This window comes from Patagioenas fasciata, chromosome 1 (assembly GCF_037038585.1).
Source record: "Patagioenas fasciata isolate bPatFas1 chromosome 1, bPatFas1.hap1, whole genome shotgun sequence".
Lineage (NCBI taxonomy): Eukaryota > Metazoa > Chordata > Aves > Columbiformes > Columbidae > Patagioenas > Patagioenas fasciata.
Genome location: NC_092520.1, coordinates 170,752,990 through 170,776,882, shown reverse-complemented (window position 1 = coordinate 170,776,882; position 23,893 = coordinate 170,752,990). Strand labels below are relative to the sequence as shown.

Here is a 23,893-nt window from a genome sequence, read left to right as displayed (position 1 = left end):
GAGGACGAGAGAGCAAGGTGCTCGTGCACTCTCTCTGAATTTAAATATAAAGCCATTATTTCTATAAATTGTTCAATAGCAGATTTTTACGAAACAGAAACAATACTAGGAGTCATCAGTCATAACTACAGCAGTTGAACTTCTCAGTTAAGTCGACCTGGACTCCTCAGAGTTAGGTACTCTGAAATGTTTATCATTAGCTTCAATGCAGTCCCTTTTAGATATTACGCGTGTTATCAATTAACTTGATTCTTGACTATAGACTAAAACAATGGGGTTTTTTAGTGCTGCCTAAAAGTTATATTTATGCAAAGAGAGGGAAAAAAGTATCAGTACAGTTATCACTATATCACTGCTTATACTCAGTAATTTTTTTCCCTGTATTAGTACATAGCGCTATCAAATTCTTCTGCTGTTTCTCCTCCTGAATTGAAAAAGCATTATGTTACAGTAATTCCTAATAGTGAACTTCCAGAAAAGAATTATGTGTGCTTCTACAAAATCTGAACGTCTCCATTATTCCTGATATTTCACTGTCAATTGTGAAAAGAGAATTTAGTTAAAATGGCCACATTGTTTGTAGATTAAACTTAAACAATGTGTTTCACTAATGGTTTTACAGAAAATATTTAGCATGCTGTGCTGATCATTTCCATTTCAGTTTACCTTTATATATTTTGGCCTACTATTGCTTTCCTACATTTTCTATTCTTCTTTGTATTGCCTAACAGAACTATCAGGAGAAACACCTGCTGCATTTGCTAAAAGAAAAAATGATCTGTAATTATAGGCAAATGGAGCTAGTACAAAACAATCAGATTGATGGAAAGTCTTAGCATACGACATTTGTTTTCATAAACCAATCAAAACACATATGTTTAAACACTGTAGAGTAAGCAGACATTGCTCAGCTTTGCCAGCAACTATCAGGCAGAGCAATTCAATCTTTGTTAGTCGCTTGGGATGATCAAAATTAAGCCACTGAATCAAAATTTTATCACTAAATTAATAGTTCCCAGTTTAAAAATAAATATATGTATTTTGCCTTAGTGTTTATATAACATCTGGCAACCATTATCCCAGAATTCCTAGTGTCACTGGGCTTTTTTTAAATCAAAAACTTCCCTTTCATCAACTCCATTAACCATAAAATTACTGCAGAAGTTGTAAATACACCAGGCAAAAGCAAAGTTCTACCAAGCTAATGGAAGCACTTCTAAATGATAATCCATTGGACTGGAAAGACAGTGATTTTCTTTAATTATTATTATTATTATACTGACTTTGACTTTTAGAATACAGCACACAGGTCGATAACTTTGCAAGAGTTTCCAAGGTTTGTCTGTTTTCATGTTTGGGTGGTTTGGGGGTTTTTTGGGGGGGAGAAGGGCAGAGAGAGACAAGCTATTCAACACTGGCATGTCTTTGCAAAATCAAAAGAAAAACTGGAAATCTTCAAGGAAAAGTTAATATACCTAAGGGAAAAAATCTGTTCTAAATCAGTGTTTGGAGAAAAAAAGCAGTCATGACTGATAGGAGGGTCAAGACCTACTCTAGAAGTCTGGGGAAGTCCTGTAACAAAGGCCCATCTCTTCTTCTAAAAGTATAGCAGCATGTGCACTCTGTCTTTCTGAGCCACAGTATGCAAACAATGCAATTTTTCTTAACATGTTGAACACATGCGCAGGCTGATATTTAAAGACCCATTAGGTGTACTCAATGTTTTGTACTGCTATGCAAGATGAGGATTTTGCTTTTACTTTCCAAAAGTGACTAAAAATTATTCATAAATGAAAATCAGATATTAAATGTATTACTTAAGTATTATTACTTATTTAATGTTCTAACATTACTAGATATAAAGGAATACCAGATAAGAAATCTCTGTATGAAGCAAGAAGATCCATGGAAGCAAATTCTGGGATTTTCTGTTGCACTGCATCCTTCATGCTGTGTTCTTTAACACTCTTCATTCCAATTAAAAGCTGAGAAGCAAGTGCAGCCTCACTGACCTAAAAATAATATTTATTTTATTCTGAACCAGTTCACTACAATATTTATACAGGGTTTAAAATCTGACAGTATCAAGGTGATGACAAAAAATTAATTACTCAACATATGATATTTTTAAAAGTCAGGAAAATATTCTTTTTCTCTCTGACGTATGGTACATTCTCTACTTAAATACATCATTACTGCTGACAGCTTAATTACTACATACGTGATTTCAAATCAGATATCATCACCTGGATGCCACCCACATGTCAAATACAAGTGCACACATATCAGGCAGTGTGCTGTTTTATTTGCACTGAATCAAAGTTGAAGTAAACAGAGTCAGATCTGTCCATTAGAGATTAAATCCACTATTCAGCGAGTGTCCATTTTAATTTCCTCAAATAAGACTCTTGCTAGAAATTTCAGGAAAAGTTAATTCTTGTCTTGTTTGCTTGTGTAAGTAGCATAAGATGAAATTAAAAAAAAAAAAAAAAACACAACCAAAAGACACAAACAAAAACCCACAAAACAAACAAACCAACCAACAAACAAACAAACAAAAACCACCACAATACAAACAAACAAACAAACAAAACAACAGACACCTCTTCAGAATATTGCACCAACCTGTGTAGCTGCTCTAACTGCAATCCAGGCTTGTACTTTGTAGCCTTCTGATTTCAGAGCCTCCTCAGGAGTGATCTAAAATTATACATCAGTTCATAATGAGGATTCTAAATGTTTTATGTTAAAATATATTTTAAATAGAGAAAATAGTCCTCCTTCTTACAGAATTATTGTTTTATTCACAAGTTGTAAAAATCAGCATTGATTGTAAAACCATTAATTGCTAAAATTGGAAAAACCTTTCCAGAGCATACTAGACAGCTGCTCCTGTAAAAAATTACTCAGAGCAGATCATACTACAGTCACTACTGTATACAGTTTTGCTATAATTTTCCATGTTCTGGAATCTTAATTATTTCTTTTATGTTACACATTATGCTTTGAATCTATGACTTTTAGCCACTTTAATGTGGTTAAAGCCTTTTAAATTTTTCATGCTGTCACTTACATTTGTAGTGGAAAAAAAAAGAAACCTGGTGAAGTATAAATATTAGCACTTAAAAAACAGGTTTAAATCTTACGTTTTCTTTGCAAAGCACAATTTAGTGAGTACATAATCAGAAATGAAAACACTGTTGGTTCTGTTCCTTCTCATTTTATACAGAAAAATATTTTAAATGTTATCATTCAGTGCAATAAACACGAGAAATAATATCAAACAATAAAATTCTACTGCTGTACTATGTGATTTCTTTGTGTGATTTTTCTAGTAGGATTTTCAGTATCAGGATGATTTATAAGTCACTGTAAGTAATAGTCTGGCAAGGTGCACAATGTTCTGCTTTGAAGAGGCCGCTACCCAAAAGATAGAAAACATACGTTTGATTTGGAAGGCACCACCTTATCTGTCTGTGACACATCCTCATTATTTCTCGCTAAATGCAAATATAATAGTGCTATTTCAAGGTATGATCTTCTTATTAACCTGTAAGAAACAACACAGAGATCAATCAATGTTACTATCAAAGTAAGCATTACAATTATACAGTCTGACTCCTACATAAGACTAGCCAGACAGTCTCACCAAATAACTCATTGAGCCAGCCTTCACCATCTGCTTAAAGTGTAGCTTCTTTCAGACAGCCATGTGATCCTGTTTTAAAGTCTTAGTGAGTCTAAAACATCCCTATGGTATGCCTAATAAAGAACACATTGATTTAAGAGTATGTCAAATATAATCTGCATTATGTGCAACAAATATACCATAAATAAATTGCAAACATTTTGTAAGAAAACTAATTTTGCAAGGGAAATGATCTTTCCATACAGAATCTTATGGGTTCCACTTCTTTCCTTAAATTAAGGCATATATCCCTTGTCCTGGTTTCCCTGAAACATGAGTGGCTGAATTTGAATATGGGTCTTCAGTCAAACTCTTCCAATAATCAGCAGAAATACCTGCAGTGACCAAAACAGTCTTTCATTTCTTCATTGTGTACAGTTGAGGAACCTTCTGAGTTCTCTACCAGAACACTCTACCTCTTCAGACAGACTATGCTCAGAAATTTCTGATCTCCTCCTATACAACCTTCTCCTTTCAGTTATTTTTACAGTAGTATTATAAAACAGGCAAAAATCATAGAATCATAGAATGGTTTGAGTCGGAAGTGACCTTCAAAAGTCATCTAGTCCCACCCCCTGCAATGAGCAGGAACATCTTCAACTAGATCAGGTTGTTCAGAGTCCCATCCAGTCTGGCCTTGAATATCTCCAGGAATGGGGCATCTACCACCTCTCACGGCAACCTGTTCAAGTGCTTCACCACCCTCATAATAATTTTTTTTCCCCTGGCCTAGCCTGAACCTCCCCTCTTCTATTTTAAAACCATTACCCCTTGCCCTACTGCTACAGGCTCTGCTGAAAAGTCTGGCCCCATCTTCCCTACAAGCGTCCTTTAAGTACTGAAAGGCTGCAATAAGGTCTCTCTGGAGCCTTCTCTCCAGACTGAACAACCCCAGCTCTCTCAGTGTGTCCTCACAGCAGAGCTGTTCCATCCCTCTGATCATTTTTGTGGCCTCCTCCGGCCCCTCTCCAGCAGGTCCATGTCTTTCCTGTACTGAGGGCTCCAGAGCTGGACACAGGACTCAAGATGGGCTGTCACCAGAGTGGAGCAGAGGGGCAGAAATACTTCCCTTGACCTGTTGAAAATCACTGTATCTGGAGAAGTTCTCCAGCATTTCTAATCCCTATAGGCTTCTAACAGCCTTTTTATGCAAATTCCTCCTGGCTCTGCAGATGTCTTCAGATCTCCCCTATGAATTAGCTTTCCTAAGCATAGCAACAACCTCCTGCTAATGTAGTTACTATTCTGGACAGAGTCCTACTGCACAGAGTTGGCTGTTTATATAGTGCAACAAATTCCAGCTTTGTTATGACTTGTGTGAAGCAAAATACAGAAGACAAAGAGTCCTGTAAAGTTCAAGACAGGGCAAACTAAGTAGGAAGATGGCAAGTTCTATGCTTAGTTTGTGACAATCTAGTTAACTTTCTAGACTTGTGAACAAAAAAAGGATTTGAAACATCAAGAAACAACTTTAATTAAACAATCCCATAGATACCAGAGGGTTTGTATAAGCATGATCAGGACATCTAGTTCTCTAAAATAAGAAAACCAAGGTCCATTGATGTTGCTGTGCATTCTTGTAAAAAGACAGCAGCAAATTAAATAGCAGTGTAGCAAATTAAACCTGCAGAACATCACCACAGTTCATTTCTGTACTATCTTCCATCATGCTGACTGCTTGTAGAGGTTTATTACTATGCTACTGCTTCTGTGTTCAGAGTTCTGGTTCATTAACTTAAGTAAGAGAATACCCAAACAAACAAGGTAAATTGCTGCCTTTACACTGTCCTTAATCAGATATGGCACATTATTCATTAAGACTGGTCAAGAAACTAAAAAAACTAAAGTCCAATGTATCAGAGCAGCTTGACAGAATTTATTGGCTGGCTTGGCTCAGCTCTTCAGGCATCTTCTATGCTGATAACTAATGCCAAAGTCACTGTCCTGATATCTGTTACAAACACATTTCCTGTGCTCCCTCTGCCTCTGTTCGTCTGACTGTTTCTGGCCGCTAACCTTTTCAAGCTGAATTTCTATTATCTGGAAGGGGGCAGATCACAGCTCATCTTCTGAAATAGGAATAAAATGCTGTTTAATTGATTGCTGTGTTCCTGGTGTTGACAGAGAGGCTATAAATTTGGAAATTGAACAGAAAGTTGTAACTTTGTATATTCTAAAATATACTTCTAAACGTTCTCAGCATTTTTAAAAATAAAATAATATACAGTAGCTTTTCTATACTGCAATAGAAGAAAACTCTCCAAAACAAAAGATGCTTCATAATAGAAGTCTCAGAAAACTGTCAAAAAAACCTGTACTCTTGTGTAATTAAAATTACTTTGAAAGTTATATAGGTAGTTTCTTACTCAAATTTTTGATCATGTTGCTGGCTGAGTTTTATAGCTTCCAACAGGGCTTCAGCAGCTTGAGATGACTTGTTATTGCCTGCTTCAGTTATCTGGCGTTCTACCTTTCCTAAGAAAGAAATATAGAAAGTGGATTTGCAAGATATTTTTAAATTGTTTTTCTTCCTGTAAGACCCAACCTGTGTTTCCGTCTAGGAAAAGTCAACAACATAGTGCATCATCCTCTTCCTGATATGCAAAATCTTTTCCAGTTTGTTTAAAACACAATGCACAATGCTTGTATAGCAAATTACTTCAAAGAGCAGCGAAAATAATCGATCTTTGGAATGGTAATGACTCCCAACGTGCAGTGATCCTAACTAGAAGACCACCGTACACAGAAGAGTTAATGGCCACACACAGGCTTGTTCTGTTTTGCCCTGTGCTGCACATACACCGTGGCCTTTAGGCCTGTGTTGTGCTGTGCTGCAGGATAAATACAGCCAGCTGGCTGTAACAGAAGAGCCTGTTGGCAGCATCTTCTCAGTACCAGTCATTATACCACCTACCCTTTCTGTAAAAGTGCAGCAAGGAGTTCTTATGTGAGTACGCATTTTGTTTGACAGTAGAGATGATGAATAGAAATGTTTTCTTTTGAGAAAATCCTCTAACAGTTCAAAAGAGCAAAATGAGGCAAACTTTCCACAGATAGCATCTGCGTGTTGTGCTACACACTGACTGAAAGCACAATTCAGGGTTCTCAGCATCTAAGGGGACATAAGATTATTTAGGCTGTAATTCATTAGCTTTGTTAAATCATTTAGAAATACTTTCTGAGCCTCTCATCCTTTTTAGTTCAGACTGATGCAAAGAAACTAATTGGCTTTCTACAGTGTCCTTAATTTCATTTGCTACAGCCTTTGACCCCTGATAACATAGAGGTAGGAGAAGTTCTGTTGCAGTTTTGAAAATATTTGTTGTGTAATGCATCCTGAACTATGCTGGTGTGATACTAAACACAGGAGAGATCTGCAGTTAGGGTGAAAAATATCCGTATCTGTTCTATTTTTACAGTAAAAGATCTCCATTTTAAGACAGGCCACATGCATAACACTTCCTATGAAGGCAATTATCATGTACAAACAGGGTTTTATTTACCTATCTGAAAGAGAAGTTCAGCTTCCATATCTATTTTTTTTGTTGCAGATGCTCTGCAAAGCTTCAATGCTGATTCTAAATGTTTGAGAGCATGCAGCCATTGCAGTGTATCTCCTCTTTCAGGTGTACAAGCTACTTTTTCAGCTAATGCGTGTCCTGTGGAGAACAAAAAAGGGGAGTTCTTTATAAATTATATAATAGAAAACGAATTAATGTAAAAAGAAGCAACTTCCTTAGAACAAATCCTGCTATGTATTTACAGTTACAATTCAGTTCTCAAAAATCCAAGTGATTAATTGATATAAATACAGAACTATGTCATTTCACTATCTTATGATGCTGCAAGTTACCTAATGAAAAGTAATAATGACTTGCATTTTTCTTACCGATTCTCATTTTGACTTGGGCTAGCAAGCTGATATGTGGCAAGTAGATGTTTTTTGTAGGTAGGACCAGGCAAGTCAATGTACTGTCTTCTATTTGCCGTTCAATGGGTTCTCCACAAACAAAAATCTATTAAAAGACTATGCTTTGTAAAATCAAGTTGCAGAGAGCAATGTAAATAGCAGTTTGATAAAGCAAGTTAGATATCGCAGAACACTGGAAATCAAACGTGTCTTGTGAAAGAGCACTAAAAAAGGGCTTGACACTCCTTAACTCCTTTACTTCAGTTTGTACTTGCCTTATTTGCAAAGGAGTTTGGTAGCAAATGAACAATTTCAATGAACTCTTGATCAAATTTATTAATGTTAGGCTTTGGTTTCTGAAAGCAAATTCCCTCAAATCAGTCTTTAAGAAATAGATCTCCCAAGTGACCTGAGCCATAGAAAGAAACTGTCATTTCTATAAAGAAATCTGACATCCAACAAAGGCCAGAAAAGAAAAAGAAAATAACATGTATGGATCAGTCAAACTTTTCATTCATGAAAATAGGGTGATGGGGACATGCTGTAAACTGTTAAGCGTCTTGAAGGGTAGGAAGTCTCACATGCAGAAGACTGAGTCTGACGTGAGTCATATGATTCTTTATTACTTGGGGGAACAAATATTTCAATGAATAAAACTTCTGTATTAGGAAATATGAAGAGAAAATTTGATCCAAAAGCTTTTCTTTATAAACTATATCAAGAAAGGGTAGAGACTGCAGAAGTGCATAGCTATTTTTGGATCATCAAATATGTAAATGGTTTATTACTATACACTCCTCTCACAGATTTAATGTCTTTAATTTATTTTATTGTCTGTTTAAATTATTACCTGCAATAATTTCTTCATTCTGATTTTAACAATCCGTCAATCTAAAACATCATAAACAATATGCTACTTTATATAGATTTTCTAATTCAAATTATTCTAAATTAAGATGAAAAGCTAAATTCTTAAAAATGGATGCTCAAGAGTTACAAATTTTATGAGATAAACATCCTCCCTGAGCTTCTGAGTACAAACATACCCCTCAGTTCAAATGGGAAAAGTGAGCGTTCCACATCTCTTTAAAAGTCAGACTACAGCTTTTAATTTTCACATATGAATGTATATTTTGCAAGTATTCAATATTTTTAAACTGTATGAAAATAACAGACTACATACATGAGGATGCATGATGACTAAGTATAAATAAGTTTGGTAAATGAATTACTTCTTTATACTACGTAATCTAGGGAAAACAGAAGTGATCAATTAACAGCAAAGGTCTTTTTTAATAGATTGTTAAAATAACTTCCAGAAGAGATTAATTAAGATTGCTGGAAGGATTTGCAAGTGCTGTGTAAATCAACAACATATACTCACTGCTTCAATTGTAAGCTCATGTGCCGCAATTAGTAAGTTTAATGCTTCTGCTGTAGAAGAGCAATGTTCAGTATCCTCTACTGTTTGCAGTGTTAGGATGTCTGCCAGCAGGAGCATACTTCTCACTAGAGTCAAAGAAGCCGGAGGGGAAATAAATGTATCTTCTTGAAGTAAACTGATGATATTCTGTTTGGACACAGACAACATAAACCAAAGTAGTTACTACTTTTGCTGTCTATTTATGAGGACAAATCACACAAATGGAGAAAAAATCTGTTTTAGAAGCACTATTTCAAGCTTATTTAATGCTGGCATCAGCTGTTCTGACTACATGAAAAATGCATCAACAAAAAGCGAACAGTTTCTCCTTTGTGCTCAAACCTGCAAAAGAAGTTTAATGCCTGCCACAGGACGTTTTTCTTGCAGGTCAAGAATAGCAGCTTGCACCATCATTTCAGCCTGAGTCTCAATATCACCAAATGCTTCTGCCTCTAGTATTACTTCTTTTATCACATTTCTGTGTTCAGCCACATCATTATCTAGAAGAAGAGCATACATGAATAGTAAAGACACAATGGAAAAGACTTTACACAATATTCTAGCATTCTTGAGAAGTCACATCCACAGTAAAAAGTTACAGAAAATCTGACATTGTAGATTCCACATTTAACATTTCATTGATTTTGTGCCAAATTTATTCTCAAAAGAAAGAAAAACTACTTAGTTTTTAAACTGTGCTTGGTTTACATTCATCCAAATACATTCCTATATGTAAGCCACCAGCATAAATAATAAGATCTTGTAGATCAGATGTCATTCTCACCCATAAAACATATTCTACGTGTTCAAAAATCTGATCTTAGTTATCATTCCAAAACAGTAACAGCCTTCACGGGAATTATCCAGAAGAGACTAAATAAGAGTTTGGCTACAGACGCAGACTGAGATTTTGGTATTCAAGTGAGCTTCAGAGTTTATACTGGCTTCAAAGTATTCAGGAATGAAAAACGTATTATTCATAATCAAACTGTAATAAGTGTATTTTGTAGTATCTCATGTATTTCTTTTTTTTAAAGAATCTGGAAAAAAAAATTTAGAAGGTATACAGAAAAATTTCATGTATTGTAGATATAAAAAATGGGAAAAAAACACTTTTGAGACTTTTAAAACTAGAGGTATATAGCAACATTTTTTTATTAATTTTTTTTAAAGAAGCATACTTATTTAATTAGACTAGAACATTTGAAACTTTCCACACACAAGTGGAATGATCATTAAATGAACATTAATATAATGCTCTGTGTTTACATGCTATAGGGAGAGACTGTACTCAGAAATATCTTCTCCTTATTGCATTGAATGAATTTAATACAAATAATTAACTAAGTGATAATACAGCCCCAGTATTAATGTTAATACTTTGTATTTGTAATAAGAATTGTGTCTGAATATGCTCATTTGCCCATTATACTCTGAAAGTCTAAGCCAAAAAAGGGCAATACCTTCCACGTCACCAACACCATATATCTGTGTTACTAGTGCAGTCACTAACATTGTACGACATCTTAGCCACAAATGCACATTCATATGATCTTGTGCTGTTACACGGCGAAGCGGTTGAACATCTTCAACATGGGAGTCCTAATAATTGCCAAGAGCAAGAGAAATGTCACTTTGAGTCAACTAGTTTACTACAAACACAGCAACAGGGCAGCATCTGTCTAAAATAAATCAAATTAATACAAATATATTACAAATAATTACAAAAATATAACCATAAGTTTATCTGAAAGGAAGATATATACTTTTTAATAACGGACCAATTTATTATTTACCTTTTAATCTATAGAAAAAAAAAAGAATTGTAACAAATGTAAATTAAACAAGCTGTTATGGGAGAGTCCATACATATATCCATTTACTGTATGTGTCATGCAGAGTAATTCTAACAGTTTGGCCTTTGTTCCTCTCAAACACGAACATTCCACAAAACTCTAAGGCACATAAAAGCCTAATTGTAGAGCACGATCAATATCGAGTTCTCGTACCTCACTTGTGATTAGAAAAAAAAATTTTCATTCTTGATTTCTAGTTTTTAGTGTTTCTGGTGAGTGTTTGGGAGAATTCTCAGCTCAACTCCAGGTACCATCTTCACCTATTATGTACAGTCTTTCTATTACTAAAATTCTACAGTCGATATTGCAAAGATTTGTTCCAGCAAGTAATAAATGGACATGGCACCACCTGTGTTTTACTTATAAAAAAATCATCATGAATGACTTGAATTGGTGTAAATGAGGAAAACAATTATGTAACTCAGTTACTGGATATAGGGCAGTCTTATGAAAATGTAGGAGCAATTCCTGAAAGACAGAAGGCCCTGATATACAACACAGACAGAGAAAAATTACACTGTGTGCGAGCACGTCCAGCTTCGTTATGCACGTTACAAAACATGGCCTCACTGCTCAATTGCTCTGTCCATGTGAGTCAGTTTGACTGACTGTGTGCTTGAGAGTGAATGTTTGGTGTATTAGCAATGGGGTTTGTACATTGGCTTTCAAAGTACACGTCAGTGCCCCTTTGTGTCAGACAACAGAAGTCAGCTGATATCTTGCTAGATTTGGAACACAGCAATGATGTGAACTGGTCTGTCTGGGTCTTTGAAAGCAGATGCTCCAAAGTAGGTTTTCAATCTAAAAACCTAAAATATGTTAACTGAATATACGAGATTTTCACCTGATAACTTATTTTTCCACTCCCTGTTTGCTTGTTTTTTTTAAACATAGGAGATTTTCAATACTGGCATTTGAGACTATACAAGTAAGAACTGTAATTCCTAACCACATACAAATCAAAATTATTATAGACCTACTGGATATACTATAGGCAAGCAGATAACAGAAACATGTCATATATCATTTTCTCCTCAGGTTAATGGTAACTACCTAATACAGATATTGTGGTCTAGTATTTTGAAAATCATTCAATACTTAATACAAGACTTCATATACTAAGAAGCAATAGTTCCGAACAAATAACCACACATACCAAACGTTTCCTGTCATTCTTTTTTTCTTGGAAAGGTGTCATTTCCATCCTAAGAATTTTGGCATTTTGTAGAATTCGAATTGCAGAGAAAGCCAAAGCGACACTGTGATATAGAACAATATTATTAAAAAATACTAATTATATTTGCCATTTTATGCTTTTATTATAATAGATACTTCATTTGTGACATCAGAGATGTCTATAAGCAGTTATCAATTTTTGCTTCAGTAGAAAAAAAATGTACTTGGAGTATATTCTGAATTAGTAGGCACTGAAGTATGAAAGTGAGAAAACAACAGGAAGAGAAAAAGTTTTGCCAGTAACATAACCTGATAGTAATGGAGACATCACAATGTATCGTATTCTTTTGGAGCAATCAAAACGCAACTCCACTGTAACTTTTATTTACACATATTTGTCTTTGGGGATGAGCTTTCAGAAATTATCTGTAAAAATACTAAAACGTTCTGTATCTCATTCACAACTAGAGAGGTAAGAAAACACCTTCCTCCTTAAAGCCTTTCCAGACTATATGTTAATAATTCTGCTAAATCCACATGACCAAATACTCACAGGATTTTAGTAAACAACATCAACCAAAAACTGAGCCAGGTGCTATCACATTGACATTGAGTCTGCTGCCCCATTCCCCAATCATAAGTCCTTTTCTGAAGTTCACTCCAAACAGCATCAAGAAAGATACAGACACCACGAGGACAGGTGCAGCATTCAACCCCACATTTCAAAAAATGGTGAGTGGGGATCCCAAAATATTGACAGGTTTCTTAAAATTATGCTGCATTTTTAAAGCTTTCAGATACACTGTTCAATTTTCATGATGCTTATAAAAATGTGTCTATAACAGCAGACTTTGTGAATATAATTATTTTCATGATATGAAGACACTTGCAAAACCAACATAGTGAGATCTTTTTTACAATAGGATTTGTTGTCCAAAGAACACACTACTCAACATTTTCTGAGAACTGCCAAAACCAATGTCTCATGGTATTAGTTTTCCATCTCTAATGGTACATTTTCCCCTAGATCTGTAAATCTCCACTTTCCTACCTCTTCTGATTTTTGGTTGTTTTGGTTGGTTGGTTGGTTTGCTACTTTTTCACTACCCACTGAAACATATTTTCATAATGGTGCAAAAGGACCTGAGGGTACCCTCAGCTCAACTAGCTCACCTCTTAAAGATATTTCAGTATGTTAATTATTAAAAATGGATAACCAAAACTCTCATCTATGCTGTCTTTTTACATAGAGAGTCTCTTTACACAGAGACTGGCTGCTATGCAGCATAAGAAAAAAAAAAAAAATAGATGAACACCTTAAGTCCTTTTTACACTGCCGGAACACTAGAAAGAGCTTTTAATGCAAGAGAGATTCAGTGCCTGTGTGAATTTACTGCTTTTGAGATGTTCTAGATTAATTGCTGTAAAGGCAAAATTCTTGATTCATGCACAAAGGAGTCCAAATAAGAGCTGCACTACTCGAAAATTACTAGCATTATTCTGCCAATATGTATCTAACCACAGGATGGATAACCTCCGGAGAGGTAAAGTCTTCCTGTCATTTCAGATCCTATCCTATTTGCTGGTTTTCTGATGCAGACCTAGATGGATTACACCAATTCAGCACAAATAGACCCCAAAGTAACAATGAGAACCAAAGCTGTTAGTATCTTGCCTTTCAGCTCTCAGAATTCAATCCTTATGAATCTCCTTCATCATCCCTTTACCTCAGTTTTATTCAAAAAAATGAAACCAGAATAAATCAATGTTGAATTTGATGATAACCTTCTCTCTAACCATGGAAAAGACAAAACAGAATTTGCTTATAAAAGCAAAACAGACAGTAATGATAAGGCAATGAAATATCACACCTGTTTTTTTTTATTAAGAAGAGTTTTCCCCTGAAACCAGGCATCAAAGTTAAAATTACAGCAAAACCTGACATTTTTCAAAACATTGTTTTGAATGCTATGGCTATGGCTAACGTTTCTCAAATAAGTTGGAGAAGATGCAGCATCCAAAAGTATACACAGGCTTTTAAGAAATATTAACCTAATTTCCAAAGCATCACTGACACCAGTTTATTGCCATCATCAATATTTAGCAATTCTGAAAATGAGGCCATTTATACTTACATGCTTACATATAAATTTAATGAGTAAAATGTAGACCAGAAGCCCAAAGATTCATATATATATTGTTTTGAAGCAGTAATGCATTCACATAAGCAGAGAAACACATATTTAGGTAATTAGAAACCTCACATATTTAGAGGGGACACCATGTAAGTCCTCTCCTTGAGATCAGCGGAATTAGTCCTATACATAATCTTATTCTGAGGCATAAATTTTTTCCAAGACGGGGGCTGTAATGTAGAAGCTTCCCTTGATGAAATTTTTGTGACCCTCTTCTGCTGTCAACAAGAGTGATGTGTCTATATATTTCCCTTGACAAAATACACATCCTTTTATCAGCTGAATCGGAAAGTGACAAGATGATCAAAATAGGAAAGTACAGCTGACTATAACAATTTCACCACTAAGTCATTTCGCTAAAGGAAAAAAAAATGATGAATTTCTGTAATATCATGTAAAGTTTGATTTCTAGGCTGGCAGGCAGGAAACATTCAGCTGTCTGAAGGAATGTTTCATTTGTATCTGAGGCAGATATATCAGCACTTTCTATGGATGGCAGTGCAATAAAATTGTAAAATAGGTTGAAAAAACCCAAACCCTTGTTTTGTTTGTTGGTGGGGTCTTTTTCTTGCTATCTGACCACTATCAATATATGATGCCTATCGAACACCCATTGAAAAATTGAGAGTCCCAAAAAATGATCCATAAAATGCTTGACATCCATTGGAGCCCTTGATATTCTAAAAAAGTTTCTTCAATCTGAGATAAGTTATAAACCAAGAGAGCAACTACTCTCTAGGATACACCTGCATGTCAAAAACAAGAGTCCTGCAGTGCAAATGGCTTGCATACTGAAACCAGTTTAGCAAGGTAGAAAGTTTGGGTCAGAACTCTACTAATACAGGTTTTATGAAGCTTAGTAACAAGTAAAGCTAGCTTATGCACAGGATATTTCATAAGTCTGTGCACTGGTCCTTAGTTACTAATAAGATAATTTTATAAAATCCACATAGCACTTAAAAGCACAAGGAGGTCACTGTCCAGTGATGTGTTGTTTTCTCTTTGACAAATTTTTGGTAAGTGAATTGAATTCAAAAGGCATTGAAATAGAATATTTCATTATGAGAAATGTCCACAAATAGCCTGCAAGTTCTTACTTCCCATCTTCGCTAATGACACTACTACTAAATTATTACAGTCCTAGTATCTGAACTTTTGGGAAACTTCTATTTTTTAGAAAAACCATAAACAAACCCAGGTGAAAGACCATACTGCAGTACTTTTACTGTTTTCCATTCAGTTGTCTATACGGCATTGTGAAGCTCCTGTCCTTGTTATTTGTATTCTTTTTATTGCTGTACCATAGCAGTTAAAAAGGAATTGTGCTATTTAAGGCTATCTGGTTTGGAGGTTTGTTTATTCACCCAACACAGCTGGGAGAAGGAAGACATTTTGCCTTTGACATGGAAGAAAACATTTATTTTTTGTTAGTTGGGTAAAAAGAAAAAAAAAAAGCCAACAAACTTAAGACTGGTTTCTCTGTTGGCCACCCAAATCACCCACCATTTCATCAGTACAAGTGTTACAGCAATCTTCACCAGTATTCCAACAATAAAAACATGTTAATTTTGCTTTTTGCTTGGTGCATACCATAATGTAAGATTTACCCTAATAATATAATTTTGGTGTGTTTAGTCAGGCTAGACCTAACAAAAGTTACAAATATTGATTACATTCTACCTAATCTCAATATACAAGGTGTTTCAAAAAGAAGGACCCAATTTCAAAGCAGTATATTTCATGATGGCAACATGTTACAATGACACAAAAACTTACAGTAATCATTTGAAACTCTATTCCCTGACCTTTCAAGTGGTAAGAGTTTCATTCATGAGCAGTTTGTGGTTGAAGAGACACAGTGATTTCAAATTGAGTCCATCTTTTTGAAACAACCTGTGCTGACAAGTGACAGTGCTACACCTTTATATGCTGCATCTCTAGTTAACAGTTTGTAGCCTCAAAAATTTTTCAACCTAATAAAAAATTAGATAAAAACAGCTTGACACTAATAAAAATGATGTATTTTTAAACTATTATCCTTCTTACACAAATTCATTTTAAATAACAGGTAAACATAAGAATCCTCCTAGCTAAAAGATCAAAACGATGTTCAGAATTTAGCATCTCTGTGCCCCATATATTCAAAGAACAGCACAACCATAATTTCATTAAGTTCTCCAAAACAAATCGGAGCCTTAAAAAAAAATCACAGAATTTCAGAATTATGAATTGGGAAGATACCTGGCAGATCATGTAAATACAACAGTACTTTATACACTATCACTAGCAATATAACAAATTCCTGTTAAAATATAGTCTGATATGTTAAAGGTTACATCAATGCTTTTTAATCAAATTAATTTTAAAAATATACTTTCTACATTTTAATTTGACAGCAATAAGTACACCAAGAGGAAATGTTCTTTTGGGACAGTAACACAGGATATTCTAGAACTAAGTGGAATTCAGTAGTTCACAGATAACATTAGTGCTCTGCTGTACACTTTAAAACTATAAAAAATGTGGGACCTAACATATCCAGACTTTCACTTTAACAAAAACAATGAACATTGCAGCTTTTTCATTGATTTTGTATAACAATGTGTCACAAAAACACCCCACAGATAAATCATAGACCAATAACTGATGATCTTTTAAAAAGTAAAATAAAGCAATAATGAAAACTGAAATTCCAGGTATACTAGTGGGGTTGTTATGGCTGGTTACTAAGGTTTAGAATATTAATGTAGACATAAAGGATTCAAAGAAAAAAAATTGCTTTATTGGTTTTTTAATCTTGTGTAGTCAAGACTGTGCAACATAAGGTTGTTCGTAATATTACTTACCTGAAAGCTGTGTGATGCCTTTGCTGAGAAATAGCAGCAAGCTGAAGTTTGGCCTCAACAAGAGTCTCTAAATCTTCAGCAGAGCACAGAGATGTCTCCCCATTATATTTATCCTGTATATTCCGCACAAGTTGGCTAAGACTTTCTTCAGCTTCTGTCAATAAAATCCCCTAGAAAAGAATACAGCATTGTATGATTTCAAAAATAATGAAAGAAACAATAAATTTCTTTAAAAGTGTTTTATTTTGTTACAGCCTACTATCGCTGCATCCTAAAATAAACAAATTTGAATAATGTCTTCTCTCTATAAATAGCAGGGGGGGGGTAATTTTGCTTTTTTCATGTTTACAGATTCAATTTGTTGAAAGTATCAACACATGAACTGTGCCTGTCCTATTGCAATTTACACTTAACTACATATTTTATGGCTTAGCAATATCATTCAATATTTTTTCATTCCTATCTTTATCTTATAGCTATACTTGATAATTTTCTACTGTATTTCTTACTGTTTAGTAAACAATAAAATACAATATTAAGGGTATTGCAAGAAGTATTACATTCTTTTCTGTCTATACTTCGACAGATCCTTGAAAGCAGCATGTATCCTGAAAGTTCAAGTGTAATCTGCAGTCTTTCTGTCAAACAAAGCTGTAAAAAGCTGTGAAAACCAAATCTGACAGTCAATTTAAATAAAATCTCAATCCCGTAGCTTTCTGTAGAATTCAAAAATAATTCAAATGTTTGTATCATCCAATATCCTTTTTTAACCAGTTTCCTCAATTAATTTTGAGGTCTCCTTTAAAAAAAAAAAAAATAATAATAGAATGGGTAAAGAAAAATCAAAAGGATAATAAATACATTATGCCTCTTAAACAAGCCCCATTCAAATTAATTTAACAATTCAATTTAATAATTTTCAATATGCTGTTTTCAGGTTATTTTCAAGCTATACCAAAAGTTTGAAGTTTCTACTGTATGGAATATACTAATTGCCATATAAAATCATCCTACATTTCTCCAGATGTAATTTGAACATTACTTTGTTAGTAATGGCAAAGAGTAGATCCTTCCAAAATGGAAGACTCTTCTGAAAGACGAACATGTCAGCCCTCAATTTTGGTATTTTTGTAATGTGAAACTGCCAAGCATGAAGTTTACAATTAAACAATAGGGGGAAAAAACAAAACAAAACACCAAACCACCACTAAAACTAAAACCAAACAAACAAAAAAAGAAACCCCTGCAAACAAAGAAGCCAATAAGCTGTGGTATGTTTTTGCCAAAAGAAAGTATCAGAAAGAGCAACATGAAAAAAATGAGTCATTTCACATATGGTAGAGAATGATTTTCCGTTTCTTTGTAGAGCACACTACCCCATCAAAGAGTCTCTGACATGTTCAACAGATTCTGCCTCTGAAAGGAGTAAATTTTATCCTTGAAATCCCATTCAGTCTTTACCCTTGTTGCTGAAACAGTCATATTGAGATCTGATTGTGACAATATTTCTCATGGACATTTATTAGGCATAAACTAAATGGTTTGAAAAACTGCACCAAATAACCAGAGCTTTGTGTATATCTAGTAAGATGCCATACTCCCATCATAATTTCTATTACAATTAAAGCATTAACAATGTTTTTGGAACAATCTGCAGTAATTACCTTCAGCATGGCCATATTTAATTCATCTTTACAGTCAACAAGCTTCACCATTGTGCCTCTGTGTCCTTGTTGTCTTGAATCCTTACCAGCATCAGCTGTCAAAAACATTTAAAATGACATTTCAGATAACAGAAGCAGAACCAAAGCATTCTCAGTAACTTGAAGAATACGCCCCTTTTTCTCTATTTATTTGGGACTTTCAATATCAAAATATCAAAATAAGTCAGGAAGAGTTGAATATAGTTCTAATAATATTAGAGACATTGGCTAAATAAACTTGAAAATGTTAATATTTACTATTTCAATAATGACTGATTTTTCCAGCAACATTTAGTGGGAATATGATTTATAATATGACAATGTTATATATGCAGTTAAAACTATGCTTGAAACCAGTTGCAGAATAAATGCACCTTTCCACCAGCCTTATAATTACCTTTTACTTTTGAAGGTGTAATTCTGCTTGGCCCCTTCAAACTGTTGTTATCAACAGAATAGATGTGTTTTTCCACTTTTTCAGGTATATTATTTATCGTGGCAGAAAGGCAAATTATTAAATTCATTTTGGCTAAAGTTAATCTATTCATAATTTGTTGGTTGCACAGTGGTACCATTGTTGAAGACAGACTCTCATTAAATGTGTCTTCCAGTACCTACAAGAAAGTTAAAAATTTGGGCTATTTGAAATGATGTATTGAATTTTTTTCTTGTTCAAGGCATATTCTGCTTCTATTAATAATATCAACAATTAACATAAATAATATTATTAATACACCCTTAGTTATCATGAGTGAATTGCTGTTTTCCTTTCCAAACTTATTTCACACTTTAATAGCATTTGCGTCAGCCTCAGTGATCAGTTTTCCAGTAGATGGTGAATCTCTGAAACTACAGCTATTATCTATGCGACTTTCATTCTGCATTGTTCATAGCACTCTTTGAGCTAAGGTGGTCACAAAAAATAGATAAGTAAATCTGTAGTTCAGAAATCTCAGCTCAAAGGAAATGCTGTTGTTACAGTTCACCCTAACTAGAAAGATTAAGCAAGGAAAAAAATTCCTGCATCAGACCATTCTAGTGTATTTCACTGAATCTTTTTGTTATTCATTATATCATCCTTGTTTCATCTTGAGTTTAATATTCTCACTTTAGATTAATAAATTTAGAAGTTGAAAGGCTACAAAAGGCTTCACAGCTTTGGAAAATCATAAGGAGACCAATAAGGGCCCCATATAGACTGTGAAGTGTTCAAATCAAAAGCTTGAGATAAAGTACAACTTCAAAATAAATCTGAAACTAGTGAGATCAAAAGCTGTCAAGATAGAGATCTCATTTATGTCTTCTAATATCGACTGTTGTAGGAAAAGCACAAGCTTACTGTAAACAAAACAGAGAAAAGTGGAGGAAAAAAGTGAGGTTTTCTACTTTATTGGTTTGGTTTTTTGGTACAGCTTCTTTTCCACGTTCTGCTAACATTTACCCCTACTGGCTTAGTGGATCCATGACAAGGCAAATGAAAGAAAATAATCAAAACTGAAAAACAAAAAAGAAGTCATTGATGAACACGTAATTTTAATAAAAATGAGAAATGACTGTTCATTAACTGGTTCACAGATTCACCTTTTTGTTTCTGCCCAGAAACGGACTTCAACCTCAGTCTGAAATAGGACAAATCTATAAAGATAGCTCTGACTGATAGAAATTATAAGGTTAAATGACTGATGATCTCAATATTTTAGCAGCATAAACACCAGACCCTACGTATAATGACAAAACCTGAATAATTCTACTGGTATGATTTCCACAGGCACATCACAGATTTGTACATATTAAGTTTCCCATCTGAAAAATGGTGGTAATGGTACTTGTCTCTCCTTTGAGAGGTCAGCCATCATACTTCAAATTTAGGAAATGCTAAAACATTGAGAAGAATATGTTTTCAATTTACTGTTTTTTACTAATAACAGTATATTTTCTGAACCAAATAATCTCTTACTGATGGTAGAAAAATAAATATTTATGTCTAGCATAACATTTTTAGCTCTTTCAGACTTTTTTATTTACCTGTAAATTTGTAACAGTCAGAAGAGATTTTGAAGAGTCAAATTTCTGTAAGGCCTGTAAAATGGACAAAAGCAAAAATAGTTAATGTGTTACAATATGAGCATAAAGTAAGTGAGTTAGCAGAGTCATGGACAAGTGTAGTGTATTTGCAACTATACTTTGAGGGGTCTGAAAATAACAACAATTGCTTGGTTTCTATGAGCTTTACATTTCTGGACCATAACCTGAGACCCAGAACTATCTCTACACCTCCTAGCCCATTACCAGTATTCTTCAACTTGAAGCAAGGGCAGAAATGGTATAAACCCACAAAAATCCTTTTCCAAACTCTAGGAGCTCTACAGACATCAGTTGTCTTTATTGTTCAATTGCCTTTATGTTTTTTACATTTCTAAATCCCAAACATAACTCCAGACTCAGCACATGCTTCCTCTGCAATTCACCAGAGCACAGATCTGTGAATGGAACAAACATGGGAACTACAGGTCAAGATGAACTTGAGACCTCAACCTCCTTGACGGCTCTAAAAACAACTATTTCTTGACTTACAGGTACTTCAATTTTCTGAACCCTAACCCTAATTCTAGTCCTTGCTCAAAAATCCTTTACCTTTTCACCAGAAGATAAATCAGTCTACCAAGGGGAAGGAAAAGGTAGAGGTAAAGGTCATTTCCAGCATTTGTCATAACTGAGAGCTCTACACACAACTGTCAATTGGGTTCTATGTGGGTTTTATTAACTTTTTTATTAACTCTCTACTCCAGATGTAGCCCTCTATCATTTCTGTCATTCCCTGGAGCATGGGTCCTTCTTATACTGAGAGCTGTGCAAAAGTTCAGCAAGGATTTAGCTTCTACATGCATCACACCGTAACCAGAGACCTAATGCTGAACCTTCTCTGCCCTTCACCTGAACATTCAACTGTGAACCCAGTCAGAAAAAGACAAGTGACAAATCAATCAGATTTCATCTGCACTCTATGAGCTCTTCAGACCATATACAAATAAAGGAAAGGACTTAAAGATGCACTTTAACCTGACTAGCATCAGTAAGAAGTAAACACATCCCTGACTGTAGCCATGAACAGGGAAACTTGGCAGAACCAGCTCCAGTGGGGATGCTGATAACTCCTTATGGCTCAGCTGAGTGAGAATGTAAGATAGCTTGTGCACTGAGGAAAATCACTAGATTTCAGTTTCTTATCTTCTCATGCAGTTAGTACAAAAGTATCATTGGCAAATTAAAAAGGTCAGCTTTTTGATAAAATGTTTTAATTTTACTTTTTATTAATTTCATGTTTCATGAACTTCAGGTACAACAAAGAAGGCCAGTTCAATTGTTAACAGCTTCATAACCTTGTAGCACATCAGTGATCAAGGTAAGATCAATACCTGGCTTTAAATATAGACAAAATCAAAGAGACTGACCTGGGGCAACATGACTGTCAAGGCTCTGAGGGCACCACTAGCTCTTACTGCCCAGCATCTCCCAGGGCTCCCCTACCCTGCCCACAGTCCAGGATCCCATGTCAACCCCCAGAGCCATCAGCCCCTGCCCCAGCAATGCCACAGCAGGGTCAGTCTCCCTACAGCCCTGCCCTGCCATGGGTCTCCTAAGTCAGGGCCACCCATGGGCTCACATCCCATCCCAGCCTTGCCCAGACCCTGCAGCCCTGTGTGGCCATCCTGGGGCTATGTCTGAGCCTGGTTCTCCTCACCAAGTGTGATCCTGACCCCCACCTGCAGGCTGATGTCCTGGTCTATCCTCAGTCTGTCCCCAGCCCTACAGAGGTGACCAATGCCCTGGGCTGGGGCCTGCCCTGGCTGTCCCCCAGCTGCCCTGCTCCTGGATGGGGAGGTGGAGATCTTGCCATCAATGAGGTGAAAACTCTATCCATATTTTTTATGTCTACATATGAAATCACACACTATTTTTTCAACAGTACCATCTGCATTACTGTATAAAACGAACAGCACGTATGTTTCAAAATTTATTTTTGTTCCTGCTGTTCTGTGAGACAAATTAATGTCATTCAATTTCTACTCTTTGACCTGCCTATTTAAAGAAAGGATTTTTTTAAGAATGTGTAATCACTTGCAGATATGGAGTATGTGAAATTTCATGAAGAAAATTGAGTGTTATAGTTCAATGTTATACTTTACTGGTGTTTACCTTTGTTTGTTCAATTTTTCTGTATCCTGCAGGTATTTTCCATGGAATTCTCTCTCCACAATTAAGCGAAGACAGTTCATTAAAGGCCTCAGTAAAAAATCCTATATCTGTAAGTACTTTAATCTGTGAAAAATAACAGTGCCTTTGATTTAAATGCTGTTCAATTATTCCTTTTGCTCAAAATAAAACGTATTGAAAGGTAATTTTCAAGCAGATTTGGCTGCTGGAATAGGACATGGATGGAGAACATTCTTCAATGAAAATAAATCTTTTACATTTTTTACTGAATAAGTGAAATCTCAAAAATGGGTCTTTTAAAAACAAAAATGGGAAAAAAATACCACAAAAACCTACTCTTCAAAAACTTGCTCCTGACAAAGGAAAATAATTTAATTCATTTGGTTAGAGCTTTGAGTATCAGTCCAATATCAGCCCCTTATCAAAATCTGTTTCATGGACTTTACTCATCTTAGTCTTGTAGTACTTAGCTACTCTCCCTAACCTGTAGTAGCATTTCCTAAAACACCTAAAATCAATAATACTTTGACTCTTACTTGAAGTTAGATTAATTTTTTAAAAAAACAAGGTTTTAAAAAAATCCAAAACTAAACCAACAAACAAACATTAGTGAAATGACAAAAATATGTTCCCAGAATTTAGACAACCTTGTTCTACCATTATACTTATAACATACCCAGAAGTGAACATTAGGAACAAAAAATAATTTACATTTTGCACTTAAGAAAACATTTATAAGAATGGTGGAACAAGATATAAAATACCAAGTAAAATTTTTGGTCTAAGAGGGAAAATCTTATGATCATATCTTTAAGGAGAATTGTTGTTAAATGAAGAGTAGAAAGAAATGATGGAAGTATTTAACAGTCTCTGTAGGACAT

At 34.9% G+C, this 23,893-nt stretch overlaps 1 protein-coding gene across 1 annotated transcript in view; it reads right to left on the bottom strand.

Annotated features, from left to right (window-relative positions):
• CFAP54 (cilia and flagella associated protein 54) overlaps positions 1–23,893 on the bottom strand; it is a 115,226-nt gene that overhangs the window by 12,063 nt on the left and 79,270 nt on the right. Inside the window, exons 48-62 of the mRNA XM_071800309.1 lie at positions 22,995–23,117; positions 20,823–20,876; positions 19,195–19,411; positions 18,759–18,853; positions 17,095–17,264; positions 12,034–12,136; positions 10,485–10,623; positions 9,364–9,521; positions 8,983–9,168; positions 7,578–7,704; positions 7,192–7,347; positions 6,055–6,163; positions 3,445–3,550; positions 2,626–2,700; positions 1,871–2,012 (exon numbers count right to left, since the gene is read on the bottom strand). Coding sequence (XP_071656410.1) covers positions 1,871–2,012; positions 2,626–2,700; positions 3,445–3,550; positions 6,055–6,163; positions 7,192–7,347; positions 7,578–7,704; positions 8,983–9,168; positions 9,364–9,521; positions 10,485–10,623; positions 12,034–12,136; positions 17,095–17,264; positions 18,759–18,853; positions 19,195–19,411; positions 20,823–20,876; positions 22,995–23,117 — 1,960 coding nt within the window. The remainder of the gene's footprint in view (positions 1–1,870; positions 2,013–2,625; positions 2,701–3,444; positions 3,551–6,054; positions 6,164–7,191; positions 7,348–7,577; positions 7,705–8,982; positions 9,169–9,363; positions 9,522–10,484; positions 10,624–12,033; positions 12,137–17,094; positions 17,265–18,758; positions 18,854–19,194; positions 19,412–20,822; positions 20,877–22,994; positions 23,118–23,893) is intronic.